The following is a 19,353-nucleotide window of genomic DNA, read 5'->3' as shown; positions in this document are numbered from 1 at the left end:
AAATTTCTTGATTCTAATTAATTGTTATGACTGGACCCCTATGGGAAACCAGGGAAAAAACATCCAATACCCCCACATGCCAATGTAATTTGGTAACAAACAGGAAAATTGTAAATCTGAAGCACTGACTCCAGAATGAAAGTCTAAAACTATAAATACATCGTTTTTACTGTGATGGCTGGTGGATTTATCATTTTGGCTTTAATGGGTGTTTCAATGGGGCATTTTTGGTCACAAACAGCCTGAGTGGATATAAAAAGTCTACAGAGATTATTATTGACCAGTTACAGGTTCTGATATTACAATTTAAAAGTCTAGCGAAAAAATGTGCACTCCAAAATGTATGTTGTAAGCATTAATGCAGACAGAATGATCAAAAAGAAAAAAAAAAAAAGACTAAAAACAGCCTAATACACTCTACAGATTGAGGTACCGTAAGGATTCTTGACCATGACGCCGTCAGTCATGATGGCGTCTCCCACACCGTACTGGTTTTCAGCACTAACTCGGAACTGGTACTCATGTCCTTCGATGAGTTTCTCCACTGAGCAGTCGGTGATGTGTCCGTGGATGTTGGCGGTGACCAGCGCCCAGTTAGCCCTGCTTGTCTCACGCTTCTCAACAATGTAGTTGGTGATCTCAGAGCCACCATCTGCAAGTGGGGGCTCCCAGCGTAACTTAACACGGTCAGCAAAGACCTTTCCAATTTTCACTGAGGCTGGGGGGCCTGGTTTGTCTGCAGAAGGAAAAAGGAAAGATTAGTTTCTCTGGTAATCTCATCACAATAAAATAACAATATACTGAAAATTACACCCAACTTACCGAGCACCTTGACCTTGATGATGGCATACTTGCTGCCGTTGGCGTTCTCAGCTGTGATGGTGTAGTCTCCAGACTCCTTTCTGGTGACAGAGTAGAGCTCCAGTACGTGGACGTGTTTCTTCTGGGTCATCTTCATTCCCTCTGCAAGTACCAGAGGAGCGCCGTCTCTCTTCCAGCTCACCTTGGGCAGTGGCTTTCCAAACACCTCGGCATCAAGGAAGACATTCTCCCCAGCCTTTACCACGATCAGATTCTTCATTTCAATACCCAGCTCAACACGAGGAGGAACTGCACAAAGAAGAGGGGAAAATAGCCTGTTATTTCACAATAATCTAATCTTCCAGACATAAACTCTTTTGATTTGTGGTTCTGTACCATTCTCTGCGATGATGGGGATGGGGTCAGACAGCTCGGATGGCTGGCTTTGGTTGATGGCAGTCTTGGCGATGACTCTGAACTGGTATTGCTGGCCTTCCTCCAGGCCGCTTACCACATAGTTCTCTGTCTGGATGTTCATGCAGTTGGCATTGCAGCGGGTCCACTTCTCCTCTGGGAGCTTGGTGTACTCCATGTAGTAGCCAATCAGCTTACTGCCACCGTCATGCTTGGGACGGGACCAGACCAAAGAGACAGAGCTCTTGGTCACATCCATGGGCTCAGGTTTACCAGGTGGATCTGAAGAGAAAGAAACAAACAGTTTGCGACTCAGTGTATTTGAAAAATATCATAAACGATGATATCATGATCAGTTGTGGTCATATTCGTACCAACAGCTGTCCTGGCAGTGATGAAGTCGGTCTGTTTGCAGGGTTTGCCCTGTCCAGCCATGTTGAAAGCTGACACCCTAAAGGTGTACTCCAGGCCCTCCATCAGACCAGTACATGTGTATTGGGTGGCTTTGACCACACTCTCATTGGCCCTCATCCACAGGAGGCTGTTTCTCTCCTTCTTTTCGATGCAGTACCCAGTGATAGGAGTTCCACCGTCACTGCTGGGACGCTCCCAAGACAGGATAACAAAGTCCTTATTGATCCTGTTAATCTGCAAGTTTCTGGGCTCGCTGGGTGGATCTTTGGAAAAAAAAGGAATGGTTAGTGCATAGTCTTAATCTTTATAATAGATAGCAGGTACATTGCTGTTTAAACTTACCAAATGGATATCTGGCAATCATCTTCTCAGAGTAGATGGGCTGAGAGACACCGAACCTGTTCTCAGCACGGACACGGAAGCCGTACTCTTTTCCAGGAGTGAGTTTGGTCATTCTGAAGCTGGTTTTGGTGCAGGAGGTGGATACAGTGACCCAGTCACCCTGGGAGACATCACACTTCTCAACAATATAGTTGGTGATGTTGCTGCCACCATCTTCCTGCGGGGAATTCCAAAGCAAAGTGCAGGCATCGATGTCCTGCTCAGTGATCTCGAGAGGACCTTCAGGGGGTCCGGGGATGTCTGTAGGGAAGCAGAAGATGTTAATGATGGTGACTAAAGACACTTAAACCAAATGAATGAGCAGTTATTATTCCACAAGTGTAATCTGCATCATGTAGAACCAGCATCTGTGTTCAAACTGACCCATGATGGTGACTCTGAGGATCTGGTTGACTTTGGAGGTGCTGTTCTCAGCTGACAGACTGTAGTATCCACTGTCCTTTCTTGTTACGTTCTTGATTATAAGAGTGCATGTTGTAAGAGTCTTCTCAACAGACAGACGGTCAGAGGTCAGCACGTCCTCATTGCCCTGCTTCCACTTGCAGAAAGGAGCGGGTTTACCAGCCACAATGGCCTCAACCACCATCTTAGATCCAGCCCTGAAAGTCACGATGTCGGGCATAATGATCTTTGCAGGCACTGGAAAGAATCAAGAAAACAAGTCCATTAGTTAAGAGAATTTTGAGACGATTTCAACAAATATCTACAGAAGCTCTGGATCATTAGTTTAGCCTAATCCTGGTCTACTCACTCAGCTGCTCCTTGACCTCAAACACGCCCTCAGCCTCTCGGGCCAAGCTGACTCCCACCGAGTTTCTGGCAGCCACCCTGAACTTGTACTTGGTTCCTTCCTTCAGACCAACCACCACAATGGTCAGGTCTTTGACCACAGAGTAGGGGGTCCATTTGCCCTCAGGCGCACCCTCCTCCTGGTAGTCCACCACATAACCGTTGATCTTGGCCCCTCCATCTCTGAGCGGCTTCAGCCAGCCCAGCGTGGCGCTGTTCTTTGTGACCTCCAGCACATCCATCTTCTTGGGTGGGTCCGGCTCACCTGGAATGAACACAGCAGGTATTAAGAAGGATTTAGTACAAGGATAAACCAGCAGGGACAGGATCTAGGCCTTCTAGGACACTTACTGATGGGATCCACAGCCAGGTAGGACTTGGGGGAGTCCTGAGGAACTCCGATGCCGTACTTGTTGCAGGCCATGACTCTGAAGTAGTACTCGATACCAGGCGTCATGTTAGTCACCTTGAAGCTAGTCTTCTTCAGGTCCTCTGTGCACTTGGTCCAGGTCTTCCTATCTACCTCACGTTTCTCCACAATGTAGTTTGTGATGGGGCTACCGCCATCATTCTCTGGTGGCAACCAGGACAGCATGGCTGTTGTCTTGGTGACATCAGTGGCATCCAAGCCGCCCACAGGTCCAGGAGTATCTGCAGGACACAGATAATTTTATCTAACAGAGTCCTCACACAGAAAAATGTTGTAACATTCTCCTAAAGACCAGGTTTAATCGTTTTGATTTGGTGTCTCACCAAGGACTTTGACTCGGACGAACACAGCTTTCTCTCCAGCTGAGTTAGACAGGGACAGCTGGTATCTCCCAGAATCCTCTCTGGTGCTCTCAGGGATCACCAGGAAGGACATGGTGTCCACCTGGTCCACATGACCACGACGGAGCACATTGTCCACACCCATACGTTTCCATGTTACCTTAGGGGCGGGCCTTCCTCTGATCACAGCAAAGAGCCTGATTGGACAGCCGGCCCTGACAGCCAGGCCTTTCCTCAGACTGGCGTCCAGGTCGATCTCTGGAGCCTCTGTGGCCATGAAAACACATTGGTTCATCAGTGTTGCTCACATTTACCGTACTCTGTATTACAATGGTGGACTTGGTAAACATTTATTCTTACCAAGGATCTCCTTGGGTGAGACTGCTTCCTTCAAGTATGCGTGGCGTCCCCAGCCCACCTGGTTCTGGGCAGACACCTTGAAATCATACTCTTGCTTCTCATCCAGCTGGCCGATGGTGAACTCAGTGAGCACCAGTGGGCCCCGGGTGTCAATCCTCTTCCAGCCCACCGTGGGGTTCTCAGGGTCTGCATCACTCTTGAGCCTAATGTCAAGGCTGTAGCCGATGATCGGTGCACCACCATCGTAGACAGGTTTAGACCAGGTTAGAGTGATTGAGGTCTTGGTGCTGTCTCCAACCTTCAAGAATGCAGGAGGGCCAGGGGGCTCTGCAGAAACAGAAGATAAGTTTAATAAAAACAATGAAACACTTGCTGCTGTTTAGAAGTTATACTTAAAAATGTACAAAGAGGTCATGGTTTTTCAGCAGACGAACTGTTCTGGCTTCCATTTGCAGTCCAAGTTGAACTGACCAATCCTGAACGCTTTGGTTTATAAAGGTAAAATGTTCCAGAAAAAAACAATGAAAAGGAAGAGTTTTGTCCAATCAAGGACACTCCTTTAGTGATTTATTTGTCTTGGTCTCAGAAATTATTGATCCGACCCAAGATAGACAAACATTTAAAAGAGGGTTTTTTGCATTTGTGCACATCTATAACACAGATATTTTTCTCTTTTTTGGGTGACAGATGTCAAATCATGCTTCCAAAAATTATTCACCCCTCTCCAAAATAGAGACAATACTCATTGCAACCAGATATGGATAGCCATCCAATTTTATCATTTTTACTTGGCTTCCTGTTAGTTTTAGAATTGATTTTAAGATTTTACTCATCACTTTTAAGGCACTAAAGGGCCTGGTTCCAAGCTATATATCAGAACAATTGATCCCCTATGAGCCAGCCTGCAGCCATAGGTCCTCAGGTGGTGGGGTCTCCTGGTTGTTCCAACGTTGAGATTTAAAACTAAAGGTGAAAACAGGTTTTCCATCTGGGCCCCTTGACTTTGGAACCACCTGTCTGAGGAGAATTTTACAGATTTGCTTTTATGTGATGTCGCCTTCATATTTGGTTTCAATCTTATCACAGATTTTTTACTTTCTTTAAAGTTTCTAGCATATTTCAATTCCTCAAAATCTTTAATTCGCTTTAATTCCCAGTCAAACTCAATTTATTTTATCTCTCTAGCTACTTTTATTACCTTCCTCTCTTTAAGGCTTGAATCATTGTTATTGCTTTTTTCTCTCTAGCTTTGCTATCATATCTAATACTTTCACTGCCGTTTAACTAGCCCTTTATTGTTTTTATCTTTGAAGTTGTTTTATTCCTCTAATTTCTCTTTTAATCTCTCATATCTTCTTAAATTTGGTCCCTGGGTCTCAGCCTGTGTAGCTGGGTTCCTGTTTTCCTTGGTTCCTGTGGATCTTACGGTACCTATGATGGCAATGTGTTGTCTGCATCCTAATAATGTCTATGATGTCCTAGTTTGCTTGAAATCTGGGTTCTTCAGGTGCTTGCTTTGGTTCTTTAACTGTGTGGGTGCCGCTGATGTTGTTAGGTTATTCTATTATTCTATTGTCTTTGTCTTTTCTTTGGGTTTAGTTATGTTGTACTTCTGTTTACTTCCTCACATGTCAAAGCACTTTGTAAACCCTTGTTTTTAAATAGCGATAAACAAATAAAAGTGTTATGACGATAATGATTATTATCATTTCGCAGACATAAGCAGTTTATCAGATGATTACAGCTGGGTTTGACATTGCTGAAACTCCAGAAGCCGCTGATGACTTTAGCTCCCGATGGTACAAGAGGGGAAGGTAAATGTGTGATGTAAGCTGAACTTCGAGAAGAAATTTAAACCCACCGATTGGATCCTTAGCTGCAACAGGTCTGCAGGGTTTGCTGGGCTCTCCAAGGCCAACTTCGTTCTCAGCCTTCACCCTGAACTGGTACTCATGGTTGGGAATCAGGTTGGTGACTTTCATGCGTCTCTCTGAAATGGGACTCTTGTTGCAGGGCACCCAGCGCACTGCTCTCTTCTCTTTCCTCTCCAGGATGTATCCAGTGATGGACTTTCCTCCGTCGTTCTCAGGAGGAGCCCAGACGACTGTCATCTCATCTTTGCTCACCTGAAACACAGAAATATGTATTAGAAGCACAGAAACTTGGCTTTTTTGTGAGTACTTATATTCCTTGACATGGACTTGAATATTGGGTTTTTGAAGTATCATTTTTTGGGGCATACGAACACGATATCCCGGTTTCAGAAACTAAGACTAGCCCTCATTCTGATATTGAAAAATCTGATTTTAGTTCTGGGAGAACTCCAAAAGAAAAGGAGATACCGTGGCATGTATACGTCTTGTGCCAATTGTTACAACTGCCAACTATCTAGGTGTGACTTAAGCCAAGTGATGTATCAGCAAAACAAACATGGTGGTGCCAGCAAGACTGTCCTCCTTCTGAGTGCCAGAGAAACTGTTTTGTCCTCCAGTGATGAAAAAATCTTCAAGCTTAAATGTTCCTGTCGCTCCTTTGTCCTGTGCAGTGGGAGTGCCAGGCTGACACCAGTCAAAGATAGGGACATGTTTTATATTTGCTGGAAATAAAGTGGATGTACCATATCTGCAACATCATGTCATTTATTGGACTAAGCCTATAATAAGCTATGGTGGTTTAATCTTTCTCAGACTTCTAAACTACCATGGTTTATTCTGCAAAACAGAAGAACCAGATGTCTCTATGTACATGGAAACGCCATTTCCAGAACATGTTAAAAATCCAGATAAGGCTTATAACCAGGATCCTCAAGTCCATGTCGACTTTAGGACAATCCAAGCATCAGGAAGTCTTCAACCTACCTTGGTGATCTCTGGAGGATCAGGAGGTCCAGGTTTGTTGAACTGGGTTTTGACGGTGACAGGTTTGCTCTCCATGGCAGGGCCGGTTCCCATCTTGTTCTCCGCTCTCACTCTGAAGATGTACTCATTGCCCTCCACCAGACGGGTGACATTGCAGTAGGGTGTGACCACGGAGGCTGAGTATGTGGACCAGACCATCCTCCTAGTCTCACATTTCTCAAGGATATAGCTGTCGACTTCACAGCCTCCATCATCCTCTGGAGCGTCCCACACCACTCTGCACTTGTCGGCTCCAATGCCCGTGATCCTGAGGTTTCTCACTGGACCGGGGATGTCAAGGACATTAACGTTGGCATAGGCAATGAAGGACCCAGCGGAGTTGGTGGCGGTGATGATGTACTTTCCAGTATCAGTGCGCCTGGACTTGGTCAGAAGGAACTTGGAGTAGTCTGGGCCGGTTTCATAGCTGATTCTGGGGTTGTCTCCAACAGCTTTATCTTTTACCCATTTCACCTCAGGCTGAGGTTTTCCTCTCAGACCAGCCTCCATCCGGACAGACTCTCCAGCCATCACAGTGACAGTTCCAGACACTTTCAGGTCAAGGACAGGTTTCTGGATCTCCTCCTTCACCAGGATATCAGCAAGTTTCACCCAAGCACTCTCACCGCCTTCATTGACGGTCTGCACCCTGAAATTAAATGATTATTAATAGAGCTGACATTTGCTTTTAATCTGTCCCCTTATCTCCTTTAGCATTCAGAACAAGTTCCTCTATGTAGTTATAATTGTGTAATAATTTCTGAGCTACCTCTAAAAGCAGGTCTGGATCTATTTCTGGCTCAGTAAAGTCTAGTGGAGTCAAACAGTGGTGATGACTGGGATGCCCCAGTTGTATTTTTTGCTTTCTATTTGCCTCTATTTATAGAATTTACCTACTTTGCAATTTAAATAGTCTTTAACTGGAATGGAACAAAAAAAACTGCCAAACAAAACAAAGTAGTTGTTAAGAAAGATCACGGTAGCCTACCTGAAAGTGTACGTCTGGTTCTCTTGGCACTTGTCAGCCAGGAAGAAGGTGTCAGTAAGAGTACCAGCATTGAGTTTCACCCACTCCTCAGCATCCTTGGCTTTGCACTCCAAGTTATATGAGAGGTTAGGGCTGCCGCCATCATAATCAGGCCTCCTCCATCTGAGATGCACGTGGTTCTTACCAATGTCAGTTGCTCTGAAGTTCTCAGGCTCACCAGGCTTCTCAATGGGGTCAATGGCCAGCAGGGGAGTTTTGGTCTCCACGCAGGGTCCTGGTCCCATCTTGTTCTCAGCACAGACCCTAAACAGGTACTCATGGCCATCCATTAGCTTGGCTTTGATCTTACGATTGGTGCAGTTTGAGGAGATCATAGACCACATGCTAATGCTTGGCTCACGGCACTCCACGATGTAGTTGGTGATCTCTGATCCGCCATTGTCCTTGGGGGCCTCCCAGTTGATCATGCATGAGTCCCTGGTGGCATAGGTGATATGCAGGTTCTGGCAGTGGCTAGGTCTGTCCAGCACGTTGACTGTGATGGTGCAAGAGGCCTCGCCGCCCTCATTTGATGCCTTCAGAGTGTATTTTCCATGGTCAGCTCTAGTGGCCTCCTTGATTTTCAGGTGCACCATAGGCAGGTTCTGAACCATGGTGACACGCTTGTTGCTCTCCAGAACGGTCTCTTCTTTAGACCAAATAACTTCAGGGTCAGGACGGGCCCTGATGAAGCCAACGATGTTGACATTGTGTCCAACACGCACAGTGACACGCTCACGGCAGGTGGCATCCATCTCAATCTCTGGTGGGATGAGAATATCCTGTGCAGTGATGGATTCTGGGATTTCTCTTTTCTCACCATCGCCAATCATGTTTGAGGCATAGACTCTGAATCTGTAGGTCACACCCTCCTCCAGACCCTTCACTCTGTATGCACACTGCTTCACAAAATCATCCAGGTTCACTTTTTTCCATTCTTCAGTATCTGCCTTCTTCATTTCCACTGTGTAGCCCAGGATGGGGCTGCCTCCATCTCTAGAGGGTTTCATCCAAACCAGGTCAGCAGTAGTCTTGCTGTAGTCCTTAACTCTGGGATTGATAGGATGGCTAGGGACAGTGACAGGCCTGCAGGGCTTGCAGGGGTCAGAGATGGGAGAGGGACCACTGTATCCAGCAATATTCTCAGCAAACACTCTGAACTCATACTCATTGCCCTCAAATAGACCCAGGACCCTGTACCTCAGGTCCCTGCAGGGTATTTTGTTGACACGGATCCATTTTCCTCCCTTGTGTCTGCGCTCAATGATGTATCCAGTGATCTGGCTGCCACCATCGGTTAGTGGCATGGTCCAGCCAAGTGTCACAGCATCTTCTGAGACATCAGAGGTTTGTGGCTTTCCAGGGGCACTTGGTGGCATGAAGGAGTGCTCAGCAACTGTAGGTTTGCTCTCCAGAGGAGCACCAATGCCCATCTTGTTCTCAGCACGAATACGAACCACATACTCGACTCCCTTCTGCAGGCGGGTGATGTTGAGCTGAGTGGCAAGGCCACCTGAGCTTACACCTCCCCAGGTCTCCTTGTTGGACTCCCTCTTCTCAATGATGTAGTTGGTGACAGGGCTACCACCGTCATCCTTTGGAGGACGCCATTCAATCATCATGGAGTCTGGAGAGACCTCCAAGATGTTGACCGGTCCAATGGGAGCAGCAGGAACATCAAGGACTGTGACGTTCAGGCCCACTGTCTTGGTTCCAGCAGGGTTGGACACAGTGAGCAGGTAGGTGCCGGTGTGGTTCCTGGTGCACTCATTAATGCTAAGCACAGTGGAGAAGTTGTCAGTGTCAATCTTGGTGTTACCCTCGCTCTTGATCTCCTCTCCTTCAATGGTCCACTTGGCAGTGGGAACAGGGATTCCCCTCATGATAGCTGGCAGCCTGATGGTGGTGCCAGCCTTCACAATGATGCCCTCAATGAGCTTGGCGTCAACCTCCAGGATTGGTGCAACTGTGGAGATGTGAACAGAGGAGGTTAACCTTTGCTAACGCTGAAATGATCAATTCAAATTCTTAATCATTTAACATTTATTTGACATGGACACATAGTAACATTGATGCTGTGACATTTGATCATGCACAGGTCCCAGGTGTACTGCTGTAATTGTTTTTAGCAAAGTGCTAATTTTCCACTCCTGTCTATGGGAGGCTGTTTTTTAGATTAAACTAAATGAAGTGTGGCATGTTAATCAATGCTACAAAAGAAAAACAGAATGACAGAATGACAGAATGACGTCTTACCCAGTTTCTCCTGGCAGAGGATGGGCACAGTGGTGTCAGGTCTGCTGAGGCCAATAGCATTCTCAGCCCTCACTCTAAAGCGATAAGTCTTTCCTTCCTCTAGACCAGTCACGTGAGTTTCAGGAATGCTAACAGTTTTCCACTCATCCCATTCCTTCTCTCCCTCTTCCTGGTACTCCACCAGGAAGCCTGTGATATTGCTTCCTCCGTTGCGGTCAGGCCAGTTCCAAACCAACCACACCTCAGTCTTGTCCACGTCAGTGTGGTGCAGGTCTTTGGGAGGACCAGGAGGGACTGAAAGGAAAATAAAAGAAGAAAAAAATTAAGGTTAGGCATTCACAGCATTCTTCATCACAGTGATAATAGGTCCATGACTGAGACAAGCAATATAGATAATGGATGTATGGATGGTGTGATTCTTACAGAGTGGGTTCATGGCCTTGATGGCCTTTGGCGTCTCCACATATTCACTGCGGCCATACTGATTCTCAGCAGCCACTCTGAAGGAGTAGGACGTGCCCTCCATCAGATGCTTCAGCATCATGCTTCTTTTCTTGGATGTGGAACAGACAGGGACCCACTGAGTAGACGCCGTGTCCTTCTTCTCCACCACAAAGTTGGTGATGCGAGTACCACCGTTGTCCTCTGGGTCCTTCCAGGACAGGTAGGCAGAGTCACTTCTGACGTCAGACACCCGGAGGTGCTGAATGGGACCAGGTTTGTCTGATGAAAACATAAGCAACAGCACAAACTGAACTTGGCCCTTCACTGATAGAATATAAAAATAAATAAGCATGGGATTCATTTTATTTTGATTTGTTTTATTTTATCCTCCACACAATGATGACTGGTCCATGAAAATGCTGTCTTTCATGAAACTGGCATAAAGGCAGAGGACCGCTGTAAATGTGCCAACATGCATCCTTTCTTACCAAGAACCAGCACAGTGCAGGTGGCGGTCTTTGATCCAGCTGGGTTCTCCACAGTGAGGGTATAGTCTCCACAGTCACCACGGTTACAGAACCTCATCTCCAGCTTGGTGCCGGTCTGGTTTGTCTCAATGTCAGCCCTGGTGGGCACGTCTGCCTCGTTCTTCTTCCAGGTAACAGTAGGGAAGGGGGCGCCTTTAATGGTGGCCATCAGAGTGATATGAGTGCCGGCCATAGCCTTGACCTCTCTGGTCATTGCAGCATCGAGGATCAGCTCTGGGGGCTCTGAGGGGGATCATGGAAAACACTCACAGGTTAATTACTGGTCATTGATTCCAAAATAAGACGTTTAAAGTCCAAAGAAATCACAATGGGGGCTCAGAAAACTCTAAATAGAAGCTCTTACCCAGTCTGTCCTGGACTCTGATTGGCTCTTTCAGTTCAGTTGGGTCAGACTCTCCGGCAGCATTGACAGCCATGACTCTGAAGCGGTACAGAGTGCCATCAGCCAGGTTGATCACCTTGTACTTTGTCTCCTGGCAGGAGTCTGGAGTCTGGTTCACCTTGAGGGCAGCAGCAGGACAGGTGTTCAGTAAACTCTTTCTACAGATGCATGATTTGGATTTTTGCTGGAGTTTTCCAAACTTACTGAAGCAGAAACACATTTATGCACACCTTTGAAAAGGTGTGTAAATAACAAGACTATCTGACGGTAAATACTAGAAGAAAATGCATTAATCTGAAAAAACTAATCATTTTTAAGATACTGTCTGCTGACTTGAGATTTAAAAAATGATAAAGTAGATTTCATGGTATCTTTAGAACCAGCTAACCTTGTTCCACTCCTCCTCTCCAGCTTTCTGGAACTCCAGCAGGTATCCAAAGATCTTTCCTCTGCCGGTGTCGGTGGGCGGCCGCCAGGACAGCGTGACTGAGTCCTTGGAGAAATCGATGGCCTCCACGTTAACCGGTGGACCGGGTTTGACTGTTGCCAAAGAAAGAAGGTAGTTAATTAGGTGAGACACAGCAGCAGAATACATGAAAAGACTGTTGTTCAAAAGGGTGATATTTACCAATAGGATCTTTGGCGAAGACAGGTTTGGATGGGGGACTGGGGTCTCCAGCTCCCACCACATTCTCTGCACTGACTCTGAACTCGTACTCGCAGCCCTGCAGCAGCTCTGTCACCCAGTACTCCACCTTTGGATAGATTCTCTCTGTGTTGCAGCGGACCCACCTGGAAGCAGAAACAGCCACTCTGTTAGCCATGTTACCTTTTTTATAAGTAGACGTTTTTAGCCATGTTTTCTTCACAAAAAGCCTAAAAATGGCATTTAAAGGGGACAAATTGTACAATAATCACTTTTTCAGGCTTTTCTAACACAAATATGTCCCCTGGCCTGTCCACAATCCCCTCAAGTACCAGAAAAATCCATTCCCTCCCCCCTCTCTTTCTTCACCTTTCAGAAAATGTGTGCTGAAACAAGCCGCTCTCAGATTTTACATCTAGTGACCTCATATGGGGAGTAAGCACCCGCACCCAGGTTTGGTTGGCCCTCCCCCACTTGGAGGAAAGTTCCGCCCTCTTCTACTGATCCTCTCAGCTACTAGCTGAGATGCTGGATAGTTCCGTGGGTTACCTTGCTGACTATGGTCTGGGAGATTGATGGTTCAAATCTCAGTAAGGTCCCTAACTTTGGATAAAAGTGTCTGAAACATCAGGAGTGCTGCATCCATTTCCTGAGAGGGGTGTGGTCAGGGGCGGAGTCAGACAACTAATTACTGTTTAAAGCCACAGACAAAGAAACAGCTTGTTCTGAGAAAGGCTGAAACAGAGGACTTTTTAGACATGCAGAAATCCAACACTGGAGTGTTTTTTCAGCAATAAACTTAACAGGCATGTTTTGGGGACCTCTGAGACCGATATAAACTTGTCTTAAAAGGGTAAAATATGTGACCTTTAATGAAACATCAACTGAAGCTCAATTACAATGTTGTGAAGATACCCAAATCAACAGATGTCATAGATCTGTTCTTCTAAGAAAGCAAATGAACTTTTAATGGAAAACCCCAGAAAGAGTGACTTGCCAGGTTATTTGCAAACTAGGTCCATGGTAAAAACAGAGTGCTCAGATTTTCAGTTTTGACTGCCAGTTCTATCATAGACTTTATTTGCAAATAATCTGACTAGTCATCCTTCCTTTTGTTGCATTGTTATCCTTGTCTTCTCATCCTGAAAGCAAGCAGATCTTGGTAAGTGTTTGAGACATTCTTGACCCCTTGTAGCACTCAGCCTCCTCTTTCTATATATAGATCATTTCATTTCACAGAAACCAGAATTCAAGAGAACATTTTTTAATGATTGTCAGTCTTAGTCATTTCAGTGCAAACAGCACTGGTTTGCAAACAAACCATGCCAGGATTCGTTTTTAAGTGGATCAGAGCTCAATGTCTGTCCACACCTCTCTCAACGAACAGGACTATCTGGGGAAACAGATCAGTGCTCATTTGAAGTGGACCCTTTCTTGGTCTGCTGGCTCACCTACCTGTAAGAAAGCCCCTCTAATATCAACCACAGCAGGGACACTTTGTTCACCTGTCCTGAGTCTTTTCAGAGCGTGGCCGTAAAAATGTGAAATTAGTTCCTTCAACATGTAATTCTTTAACTTCATTCTTTCACTGAGGACGAGTTTGTCTAAGAATCTAATGCATGTGTACCTGTTGGCCATGGTCTCCTTCCTCTCCACGATATAGCCTGTGATGGGTTTTCCTCCATCAGCAGGAGGCTCCCAGCTGATCAGAGCGGAGTCATGGTAGACCTCCTTCACCGTGGGCTGTTTGGGAGCGTCAGGCACCTCTGTGATAAAAACACGCGAGCAGAGGAACCATGATCAGATGCTGTGGGCGGAGTTACAACAGCTACAGGACTACTGTTGGTTCAACATCTCATCACTGCAGACACGTCTGACATGTGTCAGGACTCACTGAAGATGTCTCTGGCCTTGGTCTCAGCAGACAGCAGAGGGTCACTGATTCCGTAAATGTTTTGAGCCATGATCCTGACGATGTATTCACGACCCTCGATCAGTTTAGGGACCTGAAACAGAGCCAGCAGGGGTCAGAGTCCTTCTTCTGAACTATACTCGAAAATTCTGATTACAGTGATTTAACTTCATTAACTGTGCTGGCCTCTTAATTTTTGTACATCATAAGAAATTAAGGCATATATAGCTATGACATGACATTCTCCTCCTATCATTGAATAATGGCTCGGCTCACCCTGCAGCTGGTCCTGGTGCAGGACTCTGTGACGGGCATCCACAGGTCGCTGTTGGTGTCTCTCTTCTCGATGATGTAGTTGGAGACGGCACAGCCTCCGTCATCCAGAGGAGGGTTCCAGGAGATCACCATGTAGTTCCTGTAGACCTCGTTGAAGACAACTGGGCCCTCTGGAGGCTGAGGACGGTCTGGCAGGAGGAAGCATGCATAATGGTGAATCAGATGTTTATCAATATTCATATTTCTAACCTGACTGTGGTTTAAAATGTGAATCTTTCATCCATCTTATCATACCCGCTCACTGAAAAAACATGAATTTATCTCTTATTAGAGGCAAGTCATGGCAGCTCACAAAACAGCTGAAGAATGTCAAAGTCTGAAGGGTCTTCAGCTTTTTCATTTTAGCAAATAAAGTAAATCTCTCCCCAGCAAAGCCTGTTCAGTACTTTGGTAAACGTCTTTGTTTTAAATATGTGCTATATAAAAAAATTTGACTGCACATTTGGTAAATACAACCATGAGCCTTTGTGGTTTTAATTCTGAATCCATTTAAGTCTCTAACATCCTCAGACCCTGCATGTACATATGAGGACATTACATTTTGGCATTCCTACAGCATAGTTTTAGTACTAGTAGATTTTTTGAGGGAATTGTCCAGAACGTCCATTAAAGTTTAAGTAATTTACTTGAAATACGGGGAGAATTTGCTATGATATTTTCAGGAATATTCACTGATATTTTTGGAAATATATGAGAGTATTTTCATGAAAATTTTGGACAGTTTCACTGGAAGTTTTTGGAGAAATTTGCTGTAAAATATTTGTGTAATTTCATAGAAACTTGGAAATTTTTTGAGGATGTTTGGGGGAATTTGTTTGGGAATTTCCAACCATTTAGGTTTGCAATATTCGGGAGTTTTATTTAAATTTTAAGGGGGATTTATGCGGGGGGGGGGGGGGGCTTCTTTAATGGAAATTTCAGGGAATTTGTTTGGGGGGATTTTCTGCCATTTCCATGTGATCTTGGGGAATACATTTTTACATCTTTGGAAATATTCTTTGAGATGTGAGGGGGGATTTGTTTAAACATTTTTAGGATATTTATGGCATTTTAAAGTATCTCAAAGATAATACATAAAAACTCTTTATGAAACTCACTCATTAAACAGGTGAATAGTTGTGCCGAATGTCTCCATAGGTTTCATTTGTAAAGAATATTTAGCAATCGCTGCAGTTTCAGTGTGAAAGGTTTAAAGTGACCTTTTTTATGGACAGATGCCTGATTTGTCTAATTAGTCATAGTAAAGGTAAATTCTCATCAGTTTACTCAAAATAATGTTGGATAATAGCACTCATTAGTGTATGAGATGTTTCCACAGGTCTGTAGAGCATTAAAGAGTGCTCCAATGACAAATTTTACCAACTTAAAATATAAATAGTGGTCATAATCTTATCACTGTTCTCTCATGCTTCATTGACAAATGTCAGTTTAACTATTTGACTATGAGCCATTTTATGCTCAAATTTATTCCATAATTTAATATTTGTAATTTTTGGTATTCTGATAGAAAATAAATAAATAAACAGTACAGTAATAAAATCTATGTAATTTTTGGTCTCTTCAGAATGTTGAGACTATAAATGGAAATTTCAGGGAATTTGTTTGGATTTAGTCGTTGCAGCCCATGATGAAAAAGACTTTCCCTTCCCTCTGATGGTGACTGACTGACCCCCCTAACAATACTCAGCCTGAACATCTGCTCTCAAACTGAACCAGGTTTGCTCTGCAGAAACAGGACCCTGATCACAAATAAGACAGAGAAACTAAAAATACAATTTCCTACTGAAAGCTCAGGTCTCAGCAGTTCGAGTTTTGTTTTGTTAAAAAAAAACTGAACAGAAGGTTTAAATATCACTTTTCTCCTTCATCCTCTGGGATGTTTAAATCTTTTCCTATTAGAATGAACTCTATTTTATTTCTGACAGGGTTTATATTTATTTTTCTCCTGTGATTTATTTGAGCAGCGACTCACCGACCACGGTGATGGTGCAAATGCCTGTCCGTGTCCCAGCGGCGTTCTCCACGCTGACGCAGTAGCGACCGCTGTGGTCTCTCTTGGCCTTGCTGATGTTCAGGCTGAGGTGGCGGACGGTGCTGTGGAGGCTGATCTCCTCGTCAGCCTTCAGCTCTTCGTCATTCTTCGTCCAGGCAATAGTCGGGGCCGGTTTGCCGCCGTAGCGTCCTGACAGAGTGCAGGCGTCTCCCACCTTTACCATCATCTTGTCCCTGAAGTCCAGGTCCAGCATGGGAGGTTCTGAGGAGAAGATTAAAGAAAAGGTTGAAGTATTTTTCATTTATTTTTGGTTTTATCTTCTGCACATGGTTCTTATAAGTCAGGAAATAAAAAAAATATCTAAAGTCATTTTTATTCTATCAGAAAACAGAATTACTCACCGAGCTCGTCCTTGCACTGCACCGGTTTAGTGGCGAAGGACGGTTTTCCTTGTCCGACCTGGTTGACGGCGGAGACTCTGAACTCATGGCTCGATCCGTCCTTCAGACCCGTCAGAGTGAACTTCCTGTCCATCAGCTTGTCCTCTCCACCGATGCGTGTAAAGCTATCACGTCCGACCATACGAGACTCGAGGACATAAGCTGTCACCTCGGCGCCGCCGTCGTACTTGGGTGGTCTCCAGGCGACAGAGATGGAGTCTTTGGTAACAGCAGTGATGATCAGGTCCTCTGGACGCTCGGGGACGGCTGAACGAGGGACAAACAAAAAGATTCTTAGAGCTTAGACCAAACATTTAGTCCTTTAAAGTCAAGTCTGTCCCCTTTTCCACATTTTATGAAACTCTCAATTTGATTTTTCACATCTTATATGTTTGTCTTTTTCTCTTTTCTTAATCACATGAATCTATTCATCCATAAAAACATGCTATATAAAGGGACTCATAAGAACAGGAACATGCACAGACCAGTGGAACTCTTGACACTGGCTAAATATCATTCGAACATAAGTGAATGGCTCTCACAGATCGGGTCCTTAATGAGAACCATCTTGTCGATCTCAATGAACGGTCCCATGCCGATGATGTTCTCTGCTGCGATCCTGAAGAAGTAGCCCTTCCCGTCCAGAAGTCCCTGCACCACGGCATTGTTCCTGGTCACCGTGTAGGACACGGACGTCCAGCCCATGCGGTCCGACTCCCTCTTCTCAATGATGTAATTAGTAATGGCCGAGCCGCCGTCGTCTTCAGGGGAGTACCAGGTCAGCTTGCAGGAGTCGTTGGTCAGATTCTCACCAGCGAACGGAAGACCAACGGGTCCAGGTACGTCTGTGGGAGCAAACAGAAACTCAGATTGATTCCTGGAATTTTGGGGAAAATTTTAGGAAAATTTGTGGGTTTATCAGGTGCTTTATTGTTTATTTTAGCCAAGATATTGATTACTTTTATGATTTAACATCAGGGCTGTCAGACTATTCACAGTCTTATCCTTGTTATCACATTTTAGTATTCCACCATTTTTCCTTTAAAACTGTTTTTGAATATTTTTGCTGTTTCTACTGCCTTTACCTGACGGTAACTCACTTCCTGCTTGAATTCAAACCTTCCTTTACAGGTATATCAAACACAATGACATGAACTCATAGGCGATTAATGTAATTAATCTTGACAGCCCTAATGGACAAGTTGGTAACACTTTATTTTTTGGGGCCTAATTACCTAGTAATAGCCTGGTAATTTTAGAGTAATGACATACTAGTCACTAGTTTTATTGTGATAAGTATAATTAGTCCTTTCTCAGGAATAAAGTGGTAATTATGTAGTAACAAGAAGGAATTTCACCAAGTTAGAAATCAGAATATGGTAACATCAAGTAAGCATTTACCTAGTAATTATCTGTTTTTTTATCCCGTTATTCCTCATAATATTGTGGCAAAACTCCGATAAGTAGGTGGTATTTTAGAAGTAAAAATAGCAGCAAGTAATGTCTCAGAAATAACATGATAGATTTTCTGTATGTTGCTGATAAATACCGGATATTATCTTGTTTTTTCACCCACATATCAAAGTGAGTTCTTCCTGAATTAGTTTCAAGTAACTTTAAGTTAATGTCTGAATGCCTTCATTCACAATTTTTTTCATAATTCATAGTAATTTACAGGTCATTTCGACATTTCAGCCCACTAAATTAAAATAAAACCCTCCTCTACAATTCCAAAGTATAAAACTAGACGGGCTGGCTCACCAAGCACTTCCACGATGACGGCCTTCTTCCTCTCTCCTCCCTCGTTCTTGGCGCTCAGGGTGTAGATTCCCTGGTGTTGACGTCTGCAGTTCTTGATGATCAGAGAGTTGGAGATTCCTGTGGTCTCCACCACAGCCTCTTTGGGCACCTCGGCATCGTCACGGCACCAGGAAATGGTAGGGGCAGGTTTACCGGAGACGTAGGCGATGATGCGGATGGTTCCACCAGCATGAACCACGATCTTTTCCTTCACTGAAGCGTCCAGGTCCATCTCAGGAGGAACTGCACAAGAGGGTTGAGATTATAAATATTCAACAGTCCAGAAAAACATTACTGTCCGATGAAAGAAAACTAAACTGACTTTAGATCAGAGATCCACTTTAGCTAGTCTTGGTCTTCCTCATAGAATAAATGGTAGTGGACCAGTGAGTTTAGACGTAGATTTAAGTCAACTAAAAAGTTATCTGCTTTATTTGTGACATAAAAGTGGGTCGAATCAGGGTCTTACTTGTTCTGTCTTTGGTTTCGATCAGCTCAGACACATGTCCGGGTTCTCCAACTCCGGCTACATTCACGGCGCGGACTCTGAAGCGGTAAAGAACACCCTCCTTCAGACCAGCAACCACAAACTTGGTTCCTCTGACCTCGGTGTCCTTGGCCTGGAGAGACAAGATGACATCAACATAAGGAGCTCTTCACTGTCATCAATCCCTTATAACCCTTACATCTCTTCAAAGATAAATGTTTTACTGAGACTGAA

General features: G+C 44.6%; 1 protein-coding gene across 7 annotated transcripts in view; it reads right to left on the bottom strand.

Moving 5' to 3' along the window:
• ttn.2 (titin, tandem duplicate 2) overlaps positions 1-19,353 on the bottom strand; it is a 268,791-nt gene that overhangs the window by 58,244 nt on the left and 191,194 nt on the right. For all 7 annotated transcript variants that reach the window (XM_041807290.1, XM_041807295.1, XM_041807291.1 and 4 more), the window contains 27 exons: positions 19,102-19,252; positions 18,594-18,875; positions 17,375-17,677; positions 16,794-17,099; positions 16,372-16,653; positions 14,340-14,527; positions 14,046-14,157; positions 13,779-13,917; positions 12,134-12,297; positions 11,894-12,045; positions 11,467-11,623; positions 11,064-11,345; positions 10,555-10,854; positions 10,132-10,425; positions 7,837-9,841; positions 6,810-7,497; positions 5,813-6,077; positions 3,952-4,278; positions 3,574-3,858; positions 3,172-3,471; positions 2,783-3,085; positions 2,395-2,670; positions 1,972-2,271; positions 1,590-1,892; positions 1,198-1,497; positions 823-1,110; positions 434-736 (listed from right to left, as the gene is read on the bottom strand). In XM_041807290.1, the coding sequence (XP_041663224.1) occupies positions 434-736; positions 823-1,110; positions 1,198-1,497; positions 1,590-1,892; positions 1,972-2,271; positions 2,395-2,670; positions 2,783-3,085; positions 3,172-3,471; positions 3,574-3,858; positions 3,952-4,278; positions 5,813-6,077; positions 6,810-7,497; positions 7,837-9,841; positions 10,132-10,425; positions 10,555-10,854; positions 11,064-11,345; positions 11,467-11,623; positions 11,894-12,045; positions 12,134-12,297; positions 13,779-13,917; positions 14,046-14,157; positions 14,340-14,527; positions 16,372-16,653; positions 16,794-17,099; positions 17,375-17,677; positions 18,594-18,875; positions 19,102-19,252 (9,055 nt within the window). The remainder of the gene's footprint in view (positions 1-433; positions 737-822; positions 1,111-1,197; positions 1,498-1,589; positions 1,893-1,971; positions 2,272-2,394; positions 2,671-2,782; positions 3,086-3,171; positions 3,472-3,573; positions 3,859-3,951; positions 4,279-5,812; positions 6,078-6,809; positions 7,498-7,836; positions 9,842-10,131; positions 10,426-10,554; positions 10,855-11,063; positions 11,346-11,466; positions 11,624-11,893; positions 12,046-12,133; positions 12,298-13,778; positions 13,918-14,045; positions 14,158-14,339; positions 14,528-16,371; positions 16,654-16,793; positions 17,100-17,374; positions 17,678-18,593; positions 18,876-19,101; positions 19,253-19,353) is intronic.

The sequence above is a fragment of the Cheilinus undulatus genome, linkage group 15 (genome assembly GCF_018320785.1).
Source record: "Cheilinus undulatus linkage group 15, ASM1832078v1, whole genome shotgun sequence".
Lineage (NCBI taxonomy): Eukaryota > Metazoa > Chordata > Actinopteri > Labriformes > Labridae > Cheilinus > Cheilinus undulatus.
Note: the sequence above shows the minus strand (reverse complement) of the source record. Positions and strands in the feature narration are given on the sequence as shown.